At 45.0% G+C, this 20,315-nt stretch overlaps 1 protein-coding gene across 1 annotated transcript in view; it reads right to left on the bottom strand.

Moving 5' to 3' along the window:
- Inpp5b (inositol polyphosphate-5-phosphatase B) overlaps nt 1-20,315 on the bottom strand; it is an 84,035-nt gene that overhangs the window by 36,549 nt on the left and 27,171 nt on the right. Inside the window, 3 exon segments of the mRNA XM_045150230.1 lie at nt 12-113; nt 1,998-2,165; nt 3,600-3,702. Coding sequence (XP_045006165.1) covers nt 12-113; nt 1,998-2,165; nt 3,600-3,702 — 373 coding nt within the window.

The following is a 20,315-nucleotide window of genomic DNA, read 5'->3' as shown; positions in this document are numbered from 1 at the left end:
GAAGCACTCACCCTACGCAGTACACATCTGGGGCTTCGATACCATGGCTCAGCCAGGGCCGGAGGCATTCTTTGGGGGACTGCCCATTCACATTGTAAGTTCCCACAAAAAACCTGTCACCAAAGAGACTCAATCAGTGATTTGGAAGCAAGACATCTGGGTTTCCATCTCTGTGGAGTAGCATTTTAAAATATAAGAAATATAAGCCTTGGGGCTGGAGGGATGCCTTAACAGTTAAGGAGCTTGCCTGCAAAGCCCAGGGACTCAGGTTCAATTCCCCAGTATCTATGTAAGCCAGATGCACATGGTGGCGCATGCATCTTTAGTTCATTTGCAGTGGCTAGAGGCTCTGGCGTGCCCATTCTCTCTCTCTCTCTCTCTCCTCCTCGCTCTGTTTCTAATAAACAAAATTCAAAAAAAAATTTAAAGCAAAAGAGAAGAAAAAACAACAGCCATTATAAAACCATCATCCACAAACTGATTCTTTACTCTCTGTGGGATACTGAAGTGAAAAATACCTTGGTAGTTACTTTTGGCAGGAAAGCAACACCAGTGGTCCAGAGATTATTTATTCACCATACCCCTAGAAACAATGTTATTTTGTCATTTAGTCCCAATGCAATGACTTAAAAAACCCAGCAGAACCCAGAAACCATTACTTCATCCTTTTAGATAGGGTAAATGAACACCCACTCATTTTATTTTAATGAGTTTCTTTTTTATTTATTTATTTTTTTTTTTTTTTTTTGGTTTTTCGAGGTAGGGTCTCACTCTAGCCCAGGCTGACCTGTAATTCACTATGGTGTCTCAGGGCGGCCTCGAACTTACAGCGATCCTCCTACCTCTGCCTCCCGAGTGCTGGGATTAAAGGCATGCGCTACCACGCCCGGCTTTTTTTATTTATTTATTTAAGAACAACAGACAGAGAAAGGCAGATAGAGAGAAAGAGAATGGGCGTGCCAGGGCCTCCAGCCACTATAAACGAACTCCAGATGCGTGCGCCCCCTTGTGCATCTGGCTAATGTGGGTCCTGGGGAACTGAGCCTCAAACCAGAGTCCTTAGGCGTCACAGGCTAACCACTAAGCCATCTCTCCAGCCCTTAATGAGTTTCTTTAAAGGTCCGGAATCATCAAGGGACTATAAGACTTCAGACCAATGCACAAAACTCAGGGTCATGCTCTTTTCTCTGTTCTGATTGATTTCTATAAATATCATTGCCACTATCTGCAAGTTGTGTCACTCCCACTGTGTGCCATCTACCACGGTGCTCATGCAGAGCAGGCACAGAATTAATGCCGATTGGTGAAGGGCAACTACAGCAGACCACAGTGGCGCACCTGTGATCCTGGCATTCACGAGGCTAAGGGAGGAAGATAACTTGATTTCATAATACAATACAACCAGGGTAATGAAGTGAGACCCTTGTCCCTTCCCCTCCTCCAAAGTGAACAGAACAACTCTTTGAAAATGAAGAGAGGGGCTGGAGAGAGGGCTTAGCGGTTAAGGCACTTGCCTGCAAAGCCAAAGGACCCAGGTGCAACTCCCCACATAAGCCAGATGCACAAAGGTGGCACATGCATCTGGAGTTCGTTTGCAGTGGCTGAAGGCCCTGCATGCCATTCTCTCTCACTCACTACCTGCATATTTCTGTATCTGTATCTCTCTCTCTCTCAAATAAATTTAAAAAATAAAATAAAATATTTAATTTAAAAACAAAAGAAAATGAAGAGAGAGTAGACTGGGGAGATGGCTGAGCAGCTAAACGTACTTGCTTGCAAAGCCTATAGGCCAGGGTTTAATTCCCCAGTCACCCATGCAAACTGTATACAAAAAGTGACATAAAGTGTCTGGTATTTGTTTGCAAAAACAAGAGGCTCTGGTGCATATATATGTGAAGAGAGAGGTCCAAATCCAAGGGATGGGAGAAGGTGTTGAAATTCCAGGAAGCCAAATGATCATTTTGCCTTAAATAACAATCTATGTCCCAGCTGGCTACCTGAAGTTCTGGATATAGGTATAATCCTCTTCTTTCTGTACAAGATATGATTTCACAATTGTGTCTCGCAGTCCAAACTTCTGCACTGATAAAATATGAGCCTTGTCTGACACTGTGATGGTGGAGGAACGAACCAAGTCAGTAATTTCAGCCTTGGATCTATTCTGTCTGGAAAAATAAGAACATTTTTAGCATATCTTGAAGAGTCCTCCATGGCTAGAAGTTCCATGGAACTTGGATCACAGAAGACTAAAAGAGATCAAAGTTCAACTTATTTGCTAAGCTAACAAATGGGGAGTTAAGTAAACATACAAGGTATTGATTATATAGCATAATAATAGATTCATAGACTCTTAGATCACAAAGAGACCTTGAAAAAAATCTAATATGAACTGGGGATGCAGCTCAGTGGTAGAGGAACTGCCAAGCACACACAAGGCCCTAAATTCAACCTCCAGCATGATGAAAGGAAAAATAATAGTAATGAAGAAGGAGTAATAAAGAATTGAGTACAGGGCTAGAGAGATGGCTTGGCAGTTAAGCACCTGCCTATGAAGCCTAAGGACCCAGATTCAATTCCCCAGTACCCACGTAAGCCAGATGCACAGGAGGGCACATGCATCTGGGGTTCATTTGCAATGGCTGGAGGCCCTGGCATGCCCATTCTTTCTCTCTCTCTCTCTTTCTCTGCCTCATTCTCTCTCTGTGTCTGTCACTCTCAAATAAATAAATAAAAATAAACAAAAAAAAAATTAGGATGGCTCACTGTTGTTAAAGGATTTAACTAAAATATTGGCAAAAGAAGCTGCGCATGTTGTCACATACCTTTAATCCCAGCACTTGGGAGCCAGAGGTAGGAGGATCAACGTGAGTTCAAGGCCACCCTGAGACTACATAGTGAATTCCAGGTCAGCCTGGACTAGAGTGAAACCCTAACTCAAAAACAAACAAACAAAAAAAGACAAAAGTAACAGTCTTTTATCTTAACCAGATGATTCTAGCTACGATCAGTAGGGGGCACTAGAGTATAGAATATATATAAAACAAAATGGGAAGGCAGGGAGTAAAAAAAAAAATGTTTTCAAAGTCTGAAAAGTGGGTAAAAAAAAATTTCTAAGAGAGAGTTAGAATGCCAAGTTTCAAATCCTAGATTGACCACCTGCTAGTTCTAGGACCTTGCATGACGTGTCTTTTCTCATTATCGAGGTTTCTTTAGCACTAACAAAACAGAAAAGCATTTACTCTTAGGTGAAGAGTCCATGTAAGAAGATGGTGCTGCCTAAGCATCAAGTATTAATGACAACACTTCTTGGGCTTCAGGCACTTGAGACAGCTTACATCATAAGGTCTTAGTTCCCTAATGTGAGAGCCTCAGTTTTAAGAGTACAAATATCCTAGGGGGAAAAAAAAAGCCAGGCATGGTGGTGCACACCTTTAATCTCAGCACTCAGGAGGCAGAGGTAGGAGGATCACCATGAGTTCAAGGCCACCCTGAGACTACATAGTGAATTCCAGGTCAGCCTGAGCTAGAGTGAAACCCTACCTTGAAAAACCAGAAATAAAAGAAGAAGAAGAGAAGAAATGAAGGGAGGACTGCATTACCTTGTGAGCAAGTTTTCTGATTTATCCTGACTTCTGGCCCCAGAGCTTTGGTCCACAAGCAGGCCTCTCCCGTTTGGCCTTGAGCTGTCAAAGTTAGAACCACCTAGAGAGAAGGAAAGGGAATTAAAACATAGTAACATGCTTCAACTCACAGACCACAGCTTTTCAAATGGAAGCCTAGGGATTACTGGCAGTCAAGGTACTGCTTGGGGCTTGGAAGCACTGGAGAGTGGTGCGGTGAGGTCCAACTGGGCATATTTAGAGAAGAAAAAAGGAGCTCACTCAGATGGCTGATGCTGAAAATAACTATCCAAGCCAGTCTAACTCCCTTCTTTGGGGACAGTGCATTATGGAAAAAAAATAACACTTTAAACTCTGGAAGCCTAAGTTTTCTCAGCTGCTTTGTTTTTTTAGTATTTATCTTATTTGCAAGCAGAGAGAGATATAGAGGGGCCACAGAGAGAATGGGTGCACCATGGCCTCCAGCCACTGCAAACAAACTCCAGATGCAAGTGCCACTTTGTGCATCTGGCCTTATGCGTGTACTGGGGTCATGCCAAGTGCCTTAACTGCTGAGCCATCTCTCCAGCCCCTATATTTTGGTTTTTGAGGTAGGGTCTCACTCTAAACTGGGCTGACCTGGTACTCATTCTGTAGTCCCAGGCTGGACTAAAACTCACAGCAGTGATCCTCCTACCTCTGCTTCCTGGGTGCTAGCATTAAAGACAAGCACCACCACGACCAGGTGTTTAAAGGTCTGATGTAGCCCAGACTGACCTCAAGCTTACTATGTAGCAAAGGTTGACCTTTAAATCCTTATCTTCCTGCCCCAGACTCTCAAATGCTGGGATTACAGGTCTGTGCCACCATGCTTAGCTAATTTTTTTGTTTGTTTTAGGGTCTGGCTCTCTAGCCCACGCTGACCTGAAGGTTCACTATGCAGTCTCAGAGTGGCCTCACATTGATCCTTCTACTTCTGCCTCCCAAGTGCTGGGATTAAAGGTGTGTACCACCACTCTTGGTCCTGTCTGCTATTTGTTGAAGGCAGGGTCTCTAGTCTAGCCCAGGCTCAGCTGGAACTCCCTTCAGATAATCCACATTGGCCTCAAACGCATGGTGACCGTCCCACCTCAGCCACCTGAGTGCTGAGACTGAAGGCCTGTGCCACCATGCCCGCCTGTGCCTGACATCTTTCGTTAGTTTGCTTGAGACAAGGCATCACAGTGAAGCCCAAGCTAACCTCAAACTCATGGCAAACATCCTGCCTCAGACTCCCAAGTGAGCTTGGTGTGGGCTTTAATATTTGCTGACTTTTGTTTTAAACAAGCCATCTAACCTCACCTCATCTCAGTACCAAGACCTGCTCTGCCTGTATACAGGTTTACAGTAGAGATCCAACAAGCTGACTGGTAAGCAAGCACACTATGAGCCACATTGCATTTATTTTATTTATTTTATTTTGGTATTTTGAGTTAGAGTTACTCTAGCCCAGGCTAACCTGCAGTTCACTAGGCAGTCTCACAGTGGCCTTGAACTCACAGTGATCCTCCTACCTCTTTGCCTCCTAAATCCTGGGATTAAAGGCGTGCGCCACCACACTTGGCTTGCATTAAAAAAAAAAAAAAAAAAAGACTGGAGAGATGGCTTAACAGTTAAGCCACATGCCTGCAAAGCCTAAAGACCCAAGTTCGATTCTCCTGTTGCTCTTGTCCACCTTATGTTGGCCAGTGGGTGATGTCCACTCTTTGCTCATGCCATCGTTTTCCTTGCCATCATGGAGCTTCCCCTAGAGACTATAAGCCAAAATTAACCTTTTTATTCCCACAAGCTGCTCTTGGTTGGGTGATTTTTGGCAGCAATGCAAACCTTACTGCAACACCTCCTAAACATATAAAACCTAGTGGGTCAACTGTTGACAAGCTCCTTTTATCCCAGCATTGTAGAAGGATTTCAAGGTGGGGCTAACTGGGCTGCATGGTGAGTTAAAGCTAGCCTGAGCTATATACTGAGGTTCTGTCTCAAAACAATGTAGCCAGGTGTGATGGCATATGCCTTTAATCCCAGCACTCTGGAAGCAGAGGTAGAAGGGTCAACTGTGAGTTCAAGGACAGCCTGGGCCAGACTGAGACCCTACCTCGAAAACAACAAACAATCAAAAAAAAAAATTAAGGCTGGAGAGATGGCTCAGCAGTTAAGATGCTTGCCTGCAAAGCCTAATGACCTGGGTTCAATACCCTGTACTCACGTACCCATGTAAAGCCAGATGCACCAAGTGGCACATGCAGCTGGAGTCCATTTGCAGCAGCTGGAGGCCCTGGTGTGCCCATTCTGTCTGTCTCTCTTTCTCTACTTGAAAATAACTAAATACTACATAGTGAATTCCAGGTCAACCTGAGCTAGAGTGAGACCCTACCTCAAAAAAAAAAAAAAAAAAAAGAAAAGAAAAGAAAAAAGTATATATACATGCATGCATTTTCATGCTGTCCACTAAGAAGAACATAGAAATAAGCAATGAGCCTAGATCTTGGTGACTAATACAGTCCTCCAATAAAAGGAACCAAGACTCCTGGGAAATAGGGGACTATTTTAGAACTGGAACAGGAAACATACAAAATGTGCCTGAGAAGGGGAGGACTCCTTACAACATGCTCCCCCAAGACACAAAATGGCCTGGATATCTATGACATCACAGTGCCTGACACTACCTACACAAGACCATTATAATAGGAGGAAGAGATCATGACATCAAAATAAAAGAGAGACTGATTGAGATGAGGAGAATGGAGTTTCAAAGGAGAAAGTGAGGGGAGAGAGAGTATTACCATGGGATTTTTTTTTTATAATCATGGAAGTTGTTAATAAAATTTTTTGAAAAGGGAAAAAAAATGTGCCTGAAACATCTTACAGTGCCAGGAAGTAAAAAAGTGTTAAGAAAAAGGAAAAAAAAGTGCTAAGAATAATACCAGAATAAAAACACAAATGACACGGAGAAATCTCTCATAAAGGACTCCAAATAATTTACAAAGATATCTTTCCTTTCAAGATGATTCAGAATTGCCAGGCGTGGTGGCGCACACCTTTAATCCAGCACTTGGGACGCAAAGGTAGGAGGATCACTGTGAATTGGAGGCCACCCTGAGGTGACATGATGAATTCCAAGTCAGCCTGGGCTAGTGTGAGACCCTACATTAAAAAGAAGAAGAAGAAAGAAAAGAAAAGAAAAGAAAAGAAAAGAAAAGAAAAGAAAAGAAAAGAAAAGAAAAGAAAAGAAAAGAAAAGAAAAGAAAAGAAAAGAAAAGAAAAGAAAAGAAAAGAAAAGAAAAGAAAAAGAGCCAGGCACGGTGGCACACGCCTTTAATCCCAGCACTCCGGAAGCAGAGGTAGGAGGATCACCGTGAGTTTGAGGCCACCCTGAGACTCCATAGTGAATTCCAGGTCAGCCTGGGCTAGAGTGAGACCCTGCCTTGAAAATAAAACAAGAAAGGAAGGTTCAGCATAACTCCCCACTCCTTCATGGTGGGCTGTGTACAATGACTTCCTTCCAAAGCCTGTGGCATGCAAAGGAAGAACAATACACCTTTGTGGGAGAACTCTGACAAGCACTTCCTCAGCCAGCCCAGCAGTCAAGGTTCACATCAGCAGTGGCAAGTCAGGCTGATACCAAGTACCCTTGATAAAAGGAGAATATCCCTTTCACGTCTAGGGAGGGGCCCAGTCTCAGAGAAAGGCCCCAGACTGACCCAGGTGAAAGATTTTAGCCAACAATCCTCAGAACTGTCAAGGTCATTAAAACCAAGAAAAATCTGAAAACCTGCCAAGGCCAAGAGGAACCTAAGGAGGTAATAGATGTATTGTGGTGGCATGGATGGGATGCTGGACAGAAAAGGACATTATGAAATCTAACATATGGGTTTCTGTTAAACATTAATGTATCAATACTGGTTTATTACCTGTGAAACAAATGTGCCATAACTAACATCACATCATATCGAAAACTGTGTATGGGACATACAAAGACTGTACTATTTTCACAAAAATAAATAAATAAATAAATAAATAAATAAATAAATAAAGCTCCTATAAAAGTTAAAATTCAGGGCTGGAGGGATGGCTTAGAGGTTAAGGTATTTGCCTGTAAAGCCAATGAACCCAGGTTCGATTCCCCAGGACCCACGTTAGCCAGATGCATAAGGTGAAACATGCATATGGAATACATCTGCAATGGCATGCTTTTTACCTCTCTGCCTCTCTCTCTCTCTCTCTCAAATAAATATTTTTTAAATTGTTTATTTTATTTATTTGAGAGCAACAGACAGAGAGAGAGAATGGGCACACCAAGGCCTCCAGCCACTGCAAACGAACTCCAGATGTGTGCGACCCCTTGTGCATCTGGCTAACGTGGGTCCTGGGGAATCGAGCCCTGAACCGGGGTCCTTAGGCTTCGCAAGCAAGTGCTTAACCACTAAGCCATCTCTCAAGCCCTAAATAAATATCTTTATATTTAAAAAAAAAAAGAATGAGCCGGGCGTGGTGGCGCACACCTTTAATCCCAGCACTCGGGAGGCAGAGGTAGGAGGATTGCCGTGAGTTCAAGGCCACCCTGAGACTCCATAGTGAATTCCAGGTCAGCCTGGACAAGAGTGAGACCCTACCTTGAAAAACCAAAAAAAAAAAAAAAAAAAAAAAAAAATATTGGGCTGAGCATGGTGGCACACATCTTTGATCCCAGCACTTGGGATGCTGAGGTAAAAGGATCACTGTGATTTCAAGGCCAGCTTGAGACTACATAGTGAATTCCAGGTCAGCCTGGGCTAGAGTGAGACCCTATCTCAAAAAACCAAGATAATGACAATAATAATACTATATAAAATTATCTTCAATACATGCCTATGGTATATATGAAACATAAATGTATTTCATGTTCCAACTTGGGTCCTATCCCCAAGGTATCTAATTATGTGTATGCAAATATCACAAAACCTGAAAAAAAAAATTCTATAATCTGAAACGCTTCTAGTCTCAAGCATTGTGGGCAAGAAATAAAACCTGTACTTGTGTTTAGTCAACCCTGCCACCAAAACCTCAGGTTTGCAACGATGTCAAAAAAGGAATGTAGTGCCATCTACTGTTGAAACAGCGACCCTGCGCAGGCAGTGCACCTGGGGTTCAGCAGACACCTGGGTTTACTCTGACCTGGCGTCAACACAGGGCGCCTTCGGTGCTTCAGAAAACACTTTGGGAACCCAAACCAACTTTGTGGGGCATGGTGGCACAAATCTTTTTAATCCCAGCAGAGGAAACAGTATCACTGTGAGTTCAAGGGCAGCCTCAGATTACATAGTGAATTCCAGGTCAGCCTGGGCTGGAGAGAGACCCTACCTTGAAAAAATAAAAAAAGTGGCATATGCATCTAGTATTCCTTTGCAATGGTAAAAGGCCGTGATGTGCATTCACATGCAAACACATAAAGAAATACATGCAGGGGCTGGAGAGATGGATTAGCGGTTAAGCGCTTGCCTGTGAAGCCTAAGAACCCCGGTTCAAGGCTCGGTTCCCCAGGTCCCACATTAGCCAGATGCACAAGGGGGCGCACGCGTCTGGAGTTCGTTTGCAGAGGCTGGAAGCCCTGGCGCGCCTATTCTCTCTCTCCCTCGATCTGTCTTTCTCTCTGTGTCTGTCGCGCTCAAATAAATAAATAAATAAAATTTAAAAAAAAAAAAGAAATACATGCAAATAAAAATATTGCCAGGTGTGGTAGTGGACACTTTTTTTGTTTGTTTTGTTTTTCGAAATAGGGTCTCACTCTGGTCCAGGCTGACCTGGAATTAACTCTGTCATCTCAGGGTGGCCTTGAACTCATGGCAATCCTCCTACCTCTGCCTCCTGAGTGCTAGGGTTAAAGGTGTGTGCCACCACACCCGGCTCAGTAGTGGACACTTTTAATCTCAGTACTCCAAAGGCTGAGGGAGGAGGATCATCATGAGTTCCAGGGGACAACAGAGTGAGCTCCAAATCAGCCTGGGCTAGAGTGAGACCCTGCCTCAAAAAAAATTGGAAGCAGTCTTTTCTACAGACATCATTCTACTAAAGGGAAGGCTCAAGAGGCAGACCTGGCTCTCCTCTGAGATGGTGGGTGCCCTGAGGCGCAGAGGAGGGCTGGCACACAGCCGGCAGTCTACCAGTTTCCTAACTGAAGTTCAAAGTTCTGGGGCAGGGCTGGGGGGATGGTTCCATGGAGCAAGTATCTTGCAGGGCAAGCATGAGGACACGGTTTAGAACTCCAGCACCCTCATAAATGCCAGCAGACCACCTGTAAACCCAGTGCTTAGGAGACTCCAGAGCAAGCTGGCCAACTACACTCACTGAATCGGGGACTCGGGGTTCAAGTGAGAGACCCTGCCTCCAAGTGGAGAGTCATCAAGGGGGACACCTGACCTCTGGCCTCCACACTCACAAACACACACACTACCACCACCACCACCAACACAGAAAAAAGAAAGTCCTCTTCTACCCTTATCTTCCGAGGTGACTTGACAAGTCACTTCCTCTCTCTCGGTCATAGTTTCTTCATTTCTAGAGCAGGGACTTTGGCATAAACAGTTCATGGGGCTGTAAAATGAAGTGCCTTTCAACCTAAGGAATGACGGCTGCGTGCTGCTTCTGCATGCCCATGCGTTCTAAAGACTCCCTCATGATTTTCTTTCCCACACTCAAGGGACCTCTGGAGACTGGTTTGTCACTGTGGATTCAGCTCTGCTCCACGAGCGGGCGGTGTATTGGTGGGAAGACTGCCTCACAGTCCTAATCTTGCCAATTCTCTCACATGGGATCTCTCCCTAGGCTGAGGCCAGCAGGGACTGGAACATTTTTATTCAGTGGACGGAAACTTCAAGACATGGTTTTGGGGGATTTCCAGCCACAGGCAGGCTTCTCGGAACCTCTTCTCCCCTGAATCTGGCACGGAAGCTGGCTGTCAGTAGCTCATTGCTGAATTTGCCCAGTACCACGATTCCCTCTCTGGCTAAAGCTTCCCTTCCTTCCTCCTCCTCTGCTTCCCTACTCCCACTTGGTCCTTTTTCCAGCCCCTGACCTCCAGCCTTTTGTCACCCAATCTAAGAGGTGACGGAATTTTTCCTTCTTTCTCATACCAACTACCAAGTCTGTGAACCCCTTCCTATGTGTTTTTATATCTGCTTTTTTGTTTGTTTGTTTTTGTTTTTTTCAAAGTATGGTCTCCCTCTAGCCCAGGCTGACTTGGAACTTGCTCTTAGTCACCAGGCTGGCCTCAAACTCACAGCAATCCTTCTACCCCTGCCTCCGGGGTGCTGGGATTAAAGAAGTGTGCCACCATGCCCAACTATTTTTATAGCTGATGACCCTATTCTTCATCCTTCTGCCCAGCCTTAGTTTAAACCCTGATTTCTGCAAAAACCCAGGTTAATGATTTCCCTGCCGCCATTTTCACCTCCTCCCACCCACTCTGTCAACAGAAGAAAGTACCCAATTTGTAGCTGAGCATGGTGGCATACACCTTTAATCCCAACACTCAGGAGACAGAGGCAGGAGAATCAGCCTGAGTTAGAGGCCACTTTGAGACTATATAGTGAATTCCAGGTCAGCCTGGACTAGTGTGAAACCTTACCCTGAAAAAAGAAATGTATGTGTAAAGTCACTGAGTAATTTACAGCACTTTGAAATAACACCCCAACTTCTGAGTGTTACATCCAAGTCCTTTAATACAGAGCCTCAGATGACCTCTCCAGACTCATTTCCTACCCTCAATCAAACCAAAACCATTTGCCTCTTCACCATACCAGTGACCATATCTTAGTTTCCCTTCAATTCCACCATCAGGTCAGGTGAGCTACAGATTCAACCTTCATCTTCACAGCCCAGCACAGGACCACCATCTCCGAAACGCCATCTCTGCTCCTCTCCTTACATTGTCATTTACCCCGTGCGTACTTCCTCTTCCACCTCCCCCCGGTTTGGTCTTTTGAAGCACAGTCTCTGCTATATAGCAGAGGATGGACCTGAACTTACAGCAGTTCTGCCTCCCACACACAGGGATTAAAGGTGTGTGCCAACACACCTAGCTCATAGTGCTCACTTCACTCTGGGCACTCTTTTTTTGGGGGGGAGGGTTTCCTTAGGAGGTTCTCACTCTAGCTCAGGCTGACCTGGAATTCACTATGTATTCTTAGGCTGGCCTCAAACTCACAGTGATCCTCCTACCTCTGCCTCCCAAGTGCTGGGATTAAAGACGTGCGCTACTCTGGGCACTCTTAAAATTGAACTTAACTGCCCTTATGTGTCTTGTCTCTATAACCATAACTTTCTTGGGATAAGTTATGGATTCTTTTCTCTGTAGCTCCTAATGAGCCACAACCCAGGGCACACACTAGGTAGTCGGTACATAAATTCTGAACAAAAAGCCTCAAGATTTTCCCCATATTCAGGCCATTTCTCAGTGACTTCTAGATGCATTCCAATGACCACCTTTCATGCCTACACAAGCGAAGCCATTTACCAGTAAGAATCCGCCTAGTTCGTTGTAAGCAGCAGGTCAACTCAGCCTGAGCTGGGCCTTCCAGTCTACCAGGCACTTCTACGGATGTTCTGATCATGGGTAGACAGCAAGTCAAACTGCGGCCTGACTCCTGGGCTCCTTCCCTGAGTTCTCCTGGCTGCCACAGTCATAATGACTACAGCTTGTCTGGATGTGAAAAAGCATAGAAATATTTTATCTTGCAAATTAAATTAAGAACCTGTGTGTGTGTGTAAGATGGCAGCAGCTACTTTTATGGAAGTTGTCAATAATAAAAGATTACAATTAAAAAAGCAGCTCTGAGAGAAAACAGGTCCCTTTTTCTCCTGGCTGCCTGTGCTACTCACTGGTAAGGGCATCTACCCTGGTTCAGCTGTCCTTTGTTGACACTGGAACCGAGTTTCATCAGCCTTCCAACAAGGACTGAGACCCGTGGCTCTCTAGGAATCCTGTAGGCCTCCAGGGCCAGAGACTACAGACACCTCAGGCACACAGAGACGGCTCTTGTTGGACTGTCTAAATGTATTCTGTAAACTAACTCAATAAATTCCCTTTATAATACAAATTCACTTTATAGGTTCTATTCCTCTAGAGAGCCTGGGCTAACACAACATGTACTGTTAAATAGACTCTTAAGGCTTCTTCTCAGCCCAAACAGCACTACAGTCCAATACAGACCCTCAATCCCTTACCTGAAACCCACTGAGCCAAATGTATTTTCAAATTTAGGAGTTGGGGGATTCTAGAACCTATACCACATATGATGATAATCCCAGTAGTCTGAGACACAGTTCAACTTATGAACAGCAGTACTGGGATAAATAAAGTCTATAAATAGACTCATCGGTAAAAGCAAGTCTCACTGCCAAATTGAGCTTGAGCCAAACTTAAAATTCTTTTCAGTTTTAAAAGCCTCTTGGAGTTCAGAACTGCCAATAATGTACTGAAGATAGTGGTAATGAACATGGCTTGACACAGCACTATGAATTGGAAAGGAGTATACAATTATGAACACAGATTCCACACTTATCAACTAACACATTTATACAGACACACATATATTGCTATGATTTGGAAATGATCTGCAACAAAGGTTCACAAGAGTTTAGTACTCATGTTGCAAAATTGAGAGATGGCAGAACTTTCTAAAAGGTGGGAGCCCTAGGGGTGTAATGTCTGCTGCTGTCTGGCTAAATGTATATACTATGCTGATCAAACTGCACAGTAAGAGCCGGGTGTGGTGGCGCATGCCTTTAATCCAAGCACTCGGGAGGCAGAGGTAGAAGGATTGCCATGAGTTCAAGGCCACTCTGAGATGACAGAGTTAATTCCAGGTCAGCCAGGACCAGAGGGAGACCCTACCTCAAAAAACTAAAAAAAAAAACCTGCACAGTAAGGACTTCTCTTAATGTTCATACCCTTATATTAATGGTATTCTCACTTTTGGTAGAGAATCTTCTCTTTTCAGATGGCAGTGACCTTAGGATGATTCAGAAGGCATCATGGTGCTGGAAAGAAGTGACAGGAGTGCTTAACACTGAAATATCTCTATCACACCTTCCAAGGCTCAGGGTCCATTGCAGAAGAGGTGGCGGAAAGAATGTAAGAGCCAAAGGAAGGGTAGGACTTCTTACAATGTGCTCCCCCCAGACACAAAATGGCCTGGATATCCATGACTTCACAGTGCCTGACACTACCTACATAAGACCATCGTCATAGGAAGAAAAGATCATGACATCAAAATAAAAGAGAGACTGACTGGGATGGAGAGGGGATATGATAGAGTGGAGTTTCCAAGGGGAAAGTGGGGGAAGGGAGGGAATTACCATGGGATATTGTTTACAATCACAGAAGTTGTCAATAAAAAAATAATAATAAGTTTTTAAAAAGGTGAGGCCCCTGGAGAGGTAATTGAGTGAAATTGGGGTGCTAGTCTCAGAATACATGGAGGCAGCTCTCATGGAACACCAGTGAGTTTTCTCTAGAGTAAAACATAAAAAGAATAGCTCTGACCCTTGAATCTTACTGGTTTCCTGACTCATAGATTCATCCCTTCCACATGATGAAGCGGGGCTGCTCAAGCTTGGACTTTCAGCACCAAAACTAAGCTGAATAAACTTCACTGGGGTCGGGAAGACGGTTCAGTGGATAAAGTATTTGCTGCGCAAGTGTGAATACCCGAGTTCTGATCCCCAGAATCCACATAAAGCCTGATGCTTAGTGTGGGCATCTGTGGTCCCAGCAAACCTACAGTGAGAAGGAAGGTGAAGACAGGAGAATTCCCCAGAAACTTCCAGGCCAGTGAGTCTAGCAAATACAGTGGTTAACAACGAGAAAACCTGCTTCAAACAAGCTAAGATGGAAGATGAGGACCAACACCAGAGCTTGTCCTATGACCTCCAGGGGTGCCACGTCCCTCATGTGCCTGCACTCACACACAAACCACCATTTCTTTATACATTCTGCAGCATCATTTTCTTATAGCATCAGAAAACAAAGATTCATAAACATCACCAAATATGTTAATGGTGATCATTTCTCAGTGGTGGGGTTTTGTTATTTGTGCTTTTTTATTTTGTTCTTCATTTTTATTTTTCTTATTTTTAGAGAGTAAGCAAATGAGAGAGAGAGAATTAATTGCCAGGGCCTCAGCCACTGCAATCAAACTCCAGATGCTAGTGGACATGTGTGACCTTGCACTTGCCTCACCTTTGTGCCTTTGGCTCATGTGGGATCTGGAGAGTTCAACATGAGTCCTAAGGCTTAGGCTTCACAAAAGCACCTTAACCACTAAGCCATCTCTCCAGCCCTGTTTTTTTTTTTTTTGTTTTGTTTTGTTTTTTGTTGTTGTTCATTCGTTTGTTGGTTTTCCAAGGTAGGGTTTCACTCTAATCCAGGCTGACCTGGAATTCACTGTGTAGTCTCAGGGTGGCCTTGAACTCAAGGTGATCCTCCTACCTCAGCCTCCCAAATGCTGTGATTAAAGGTGTGTGCCACCACGCCCAGCTCCTGTTTTGTTTTTTTGAGATAGGGTTTCACTCTAGCCCAGGCAGGCTGACCTGGAATTCAAATTTTTACATATATAAATATATATATCTGTCTGTCTGTCTGTCTGTCTGTCTGTCTGTCTGTCTGTCTGTCTCAGGATAGCCTTGAACTCACAATGATAAATTCACTATGTAGTCAGTCTCAGGATATCCTCAAACTCAATGATCCTCCTACCTCTGCCTCCAGAATGTTAGGATTAAAGAGGCAAACCACCATTTGTAACTTGCGCTTTCTTTTTCAATTTGTTTCTGTCTGTGAGACAGGCTGGCCTGGAACTTGCTATATAGCCTAGGCTGGTCTTGATTTCATAACCCTTCTGCCTCAGCCTTCTGAATGCTGCACTAGCGGGCATGCCCCACCATACTGAGTGCACACATTTACTTTCAAAGTTAACTACTGGAGAGATGGCTCAGTGGTTTAACGGTGCTTGACTGCAAAGCCTGCAGGCCTGGGTTCAGTTCCCCAGTACCTATGTAAAGCCAGATGCATCTTGAATTCACTGCAGTGGCAAGAGGCCCTCGAGCACCCATACTCATTCCCTGAGGGGGGAAAAAAGTTTACAATAATGAGCACGGGCTTTGGAGGGTTTTTTTTGGGGGGGGATATTTAAGTTCCACTAATGGCCCTGCTTCTTGCTGTGTAATAGAGATCAACTTATCTAACCTATCTAAGCCTCTACTTCCTCAACTGAACAAAAACAACAGTATGGGCCACCAGTGGTGGTTCCTCCCAGGATCAACTCAAGGGTAACCCTCACTGTGTTGCTGAAAGACTCTCTAGAAGGCAAACCAGACCTGCTGAAGAGCCAGAAGTGGAAACCTGAGATAGGTCAGCATCCTGAAACCATGACCACTGCTCACATGGGCTGTGCTTGTTCATGCTGAAAGAAAACTCAAGTCCAAATCAAAACATCCTATTTCTCTGAGAATGTTCTCAATAGTAGTAGTATTTTATTTATTTATGTATTTGTAAGAAGAAAGAGAGGAAGAGAGAGAGAGAGAGAGAGAGAGAGAGAGAGAGAGAGAGAGAGAGAGAGAGAGAGAGAGAGAGGACAGTTCATTGTAGGCACAGCTGTCCAACCCAGCCTGAACTCAGCCTTCCAGCCTACTGGGCACTTCAATGAGGTGTTCTGCATATGGAAGGGGCCCAGGAAAAACTGTGATCTGACTTCTGGGTTCTTCTTCTGAGCTCTCTCCACTGTTAGCAGCACTGACACTATCTGCCTGCCAGGTATGCAAACCTGTCATCCACTCATCCTTTTTCTTGGGCCCCAGAGTGAGTCAGGCAAGTGTCTCTTCATTGTCACAGCTGCTGTCCTCTGAGCCATCACCTCCTCATGAGCTGCCAAAGAACCACCCAAGAAATCCTCCTACTTCTTACCCAATATAGTCTCTGGTCTTGGCCCCATGGAACTGATTTCATCTCTTCTGCTCTGAAACTTCCAGTGTTAAGACACTGCCTGCAGGTTACGGTCAAAACTGGTTCAACTGGCAAAAGAGCCTCCTCTTTGTCCGTTGGCTGTGCTGTCTTTCATTAATCCACCACCCAAACATTCCACTCTAAAAAGACAAGTTCCCCGCATCACTCCTGCCTCTACCTGAAGTCCCTCCCACTTTTTGGCCACCTCACCTCCTAAACCCAGCTTCAACTGCTACCTCCTCCTTCCAGAATCCCATTTACATCAGTCTTCAGTAAGCATTTCTATGATTTTTGTTTGTTTCGAGATAGGGTCTCACTCTAGCCCAGGCTGACCTGGAATTCACCATGTAGTCTCAGGGTGGCCTCAAACTCACTCACAGTGATCCTCCTACCTCTGCCTCCCTAGTGCTGGAATTAAAGGCGTGCACCACCACACCAGGCTACTTTTTGTTTGGTTTTTTTTTTTTTTTTCTTTGAGGCAGGGGCTCACAATGTAGGTGAGGCTGGCTTCAAACTTACTATGTAGCCAGGGATGACCCTGAACTCCTGATCCTCCTGCCTTACCTACCAAGTGCTGGGACCACAGGCAGACACTACCATACCAGGCTTCTTTATGAACTTTTATGGCACAGTATTAAGGCCCAAAGATCCACAGTTAAGTGCTGGAATTAAAGGTGTATACCATCACACCTGGCTGATTTTTTTTTAAGGCAGTATCTTACTCTAGCCCAGCCTGACCTGAACTCACTCTATGGTGGCCTTGAACTCACTGTGATCTCCTACCTCAGTCTCCCAAGTGCTGGGAGGCACAACAGGTATAAGCTACCACATCCAGTAATTTTTATAAATTTTGAGGGCCTTTTTGTCCCTATACCTCATTTGGCATTCTCAGAGACATGGGAACACTCTAGGAAGAGTCTTGGTTTGGGGAATAAAATACAGCTGGCTGCTTCACTGGTTCCATCCATTCCACCATATGAAACCTCAAGTAAATGACTGACTGACTTTGTCCCTCATTTGTAAAATGGAGATGGTACTACCAGGAATTTTTTGTTTTCTTTTCTTTTGGTTTGGTTTTTCGAGGTAGGGTCTCACTGTAGCCCAGGCTGACCTGGAATTCACTATGGAGTCTCAGGGTGGCCTCAAACTCACGGCAATCCTCCTACCTCTGCCTCCCGAGTGCTGGGATTAAAGGCGTGCACCCCCACACCTGGCTACTACCAGGAATTTACAAAGAAAACAAAAAGATGGACAAATGCACTTCTATGAGTCAAGAGCTTGTACAGCCAGTTGTGGTGGCTCACACCTGTAATCCCAGCACTCAGGAAGCTGAAGCAGGAGGACTACTGAGAGCTCAAGGCATCATACTGAGGTTAAAGACAGCCTGGGCTACACAATGGGACCCTCCCATAAAAAAAAGGGAAGCTGTCGGGCGTGGTGGCACATACCTTTAATCCCAGCATTTGGGAGGTAGAGGTAGGAGGATAGCCTTGAATTCAAGGCCATCCTGAGGCTACATAATGAATTCCAGGTCAGCCTGTGCTAGAGTAAGACCCCACCTCAAAAACTAAAAAGCAAGCCGGGCGTGGTGGCGCACGCCTTTAATCCCAGCACTCGGGAGGCAGAGGTAGGAGGATCTCCAAGAGTTCGAGGCCACCCTGAGACTACATAGTGAATCCCAGGTCAGCCTGAGCCAGAGTGAGACCCTACCTCAAAAAACCAAAAAAAAAAAAAAAAAAAACTAAAAAGCAGGGGCGGAGGAGTGGAGCTGGGCATGGTGGCACACACCTTTAATCTCAGCACTTGAGAGGCAAAGGTAGGAGGACTGCCATGAGTTCAAGGCCACCTAAGACTACATAGTGAATTCCAGGTCAGTCGTGGCTAGAGCGAGACCCCCAACCTCGGAGAAAAAAAAAAGGGGGGGAGGGGGACTGGAGAGATAGAGCCATGGTTACTGTGCTTGCCTGCAAAGCCTATGAACCCCAGTTTGGTTCCCCACAACCCACATAAAGCCAGATGCACAAAGTGGCACATGCATCTGGAGTTCATTTACACTGGCTGAAGGCCCTGGTGTTCTATCTTTCTCTGCATGCAAATAAATAAAAGAAATATTAAACAAAAAAACGGAACAGTGTCTGGCACATAGCAAGCACTCAAACTGTGCCTTTCCTCTCCTCTCCCTCACGTCTAAACCTTCACTGCTTCAGCAGCAGTGACTACCCTCTCACAGCGAGGTCTCTACCACTAGCCTCATTTTACAAAGAATAGGTGAAGCCAGGGCAGACAATAAACATGCCAAGAATACACAACCCAGAAATGAGAACCCAGCTGACATGAAAATCCAGATCTGGCCAGTCATGGTGGTTCATACCTGTAATCCCAGCACGCAGGAGGCTGAAGCAGGAGGATCGCTGTGCCTTCAAGGCCAGCCTGGGCTAGAATGGGACCCCAACTTAGAAAGGAAGGGAGGGAAGGAAAAAGGAAGAGCTAGCTAGGTTTGGAGGCACATGCCTTTAGTCCCAGCACTTAGGTGGCACTATGGTCTCCCCAGGATGTGCAGGGGTGTGGCTGCCAATGCTGGGTGGAGACCAAATACTTCCCTTCCTGATCAGTCCTAATAAGCAGATCTAAGAGGAGGTGGCCTGCTGATGTCCTCAGTCACCAGCCCTTGCATTCCATTCCATGCCAGCACACTAGAAGAACCCGCACAACCATATGAGCAGCATACCACTGCTCCAAAGCTGCCAGTGACAGCCGTGCACACACCACCCCAGTGCCAGCCCACAAGCTGTCTAAAAGAGGGCAGCACCTACCAGTGAGAGATAGGTGCGATTCACAGGGAGATCCACATCCAACTATCCTGAATGTACCTGGGCAGGGGCAGAGATGGCTCAGGGGTTAAAGGCTCTTGGTTTGCAAAACCTGTTGGCCCAGGTTCAATTCCACAGTACCCATATAAAGCCTGATGTACAAACTGGCATATGAATCTGGAATTGGCTTGCAGAACGTATGTGGGGCTGTGTTAATGATGGCAAAGGGAAATATTATCATAAATGATACTAATGGTGAATACTTAAGCTGCACAATACAGAGAACACTGTTTTAATCACTTTGCACGTATTTTGTCTACTCCATCAATGGGTTAATCCATTCGTGGATCCATAATTTCAATGTTGTAATAGGAAATGGCTGAAGCTAAAAGGCAGGGCCTGGTTACTAATAGGTAACTCTTTAAGGGCACACCCCCTCTAGGGAGATGGCTCAACGGTTACAGACACTTGTTTGCAAAGCCTGCTGGCCTGGATTCAATTCCCTAGTACCCACATAAAGCCAGGCTCAAAAAAAAAAATCTGTCTGGGGCTGTGAAACCTAAGGTCCCTGGTTCGAGGCTCTATTCCCCAGGACCCACATTAGCCAGATGCTCAAGGGGGCGCACACGTCTGGAGTTCTGGAGTTCATTTGCACTGGCTGGAAGCCCTGGCGCGCCCATTCTCTCTCTTTCTCTCTCTGCCTCTTCTCTGTCACTCTCAAATAAATAAATAAATAAATTTAAAAAAATCTGTCTGGTGTCTGTTTCTAGTGGCATGAAGCCCTGGCATATATGCATGCATACATACATATATACATACACATATGGATGTATAATATATATGAGTGTGTGTATGTGTGTGTGAGTATAGTGTATCCCAGCCTGGCGTGCT

This window comes from Jaculus jaculus, chromosome 5, assembly GCF_020740685.1.
Source record: "Jaculus jaculus isolate mJacJac1 chromosome 5, mJacJac1.mat.Y.cur, whole genome shotgun sequence".
Taxonomy (NCBI): domain Eukaryota; kingdom Metazoa; phylum Chordata; class Mammalia; order Rodentia; family Dipodidae; genus Jaculus; species Jaculus jaculus.
Note: the sequence above shows the minus strand (reverse complement) of the source record. Positions and strands in the feature narration are given on the sequence as shown.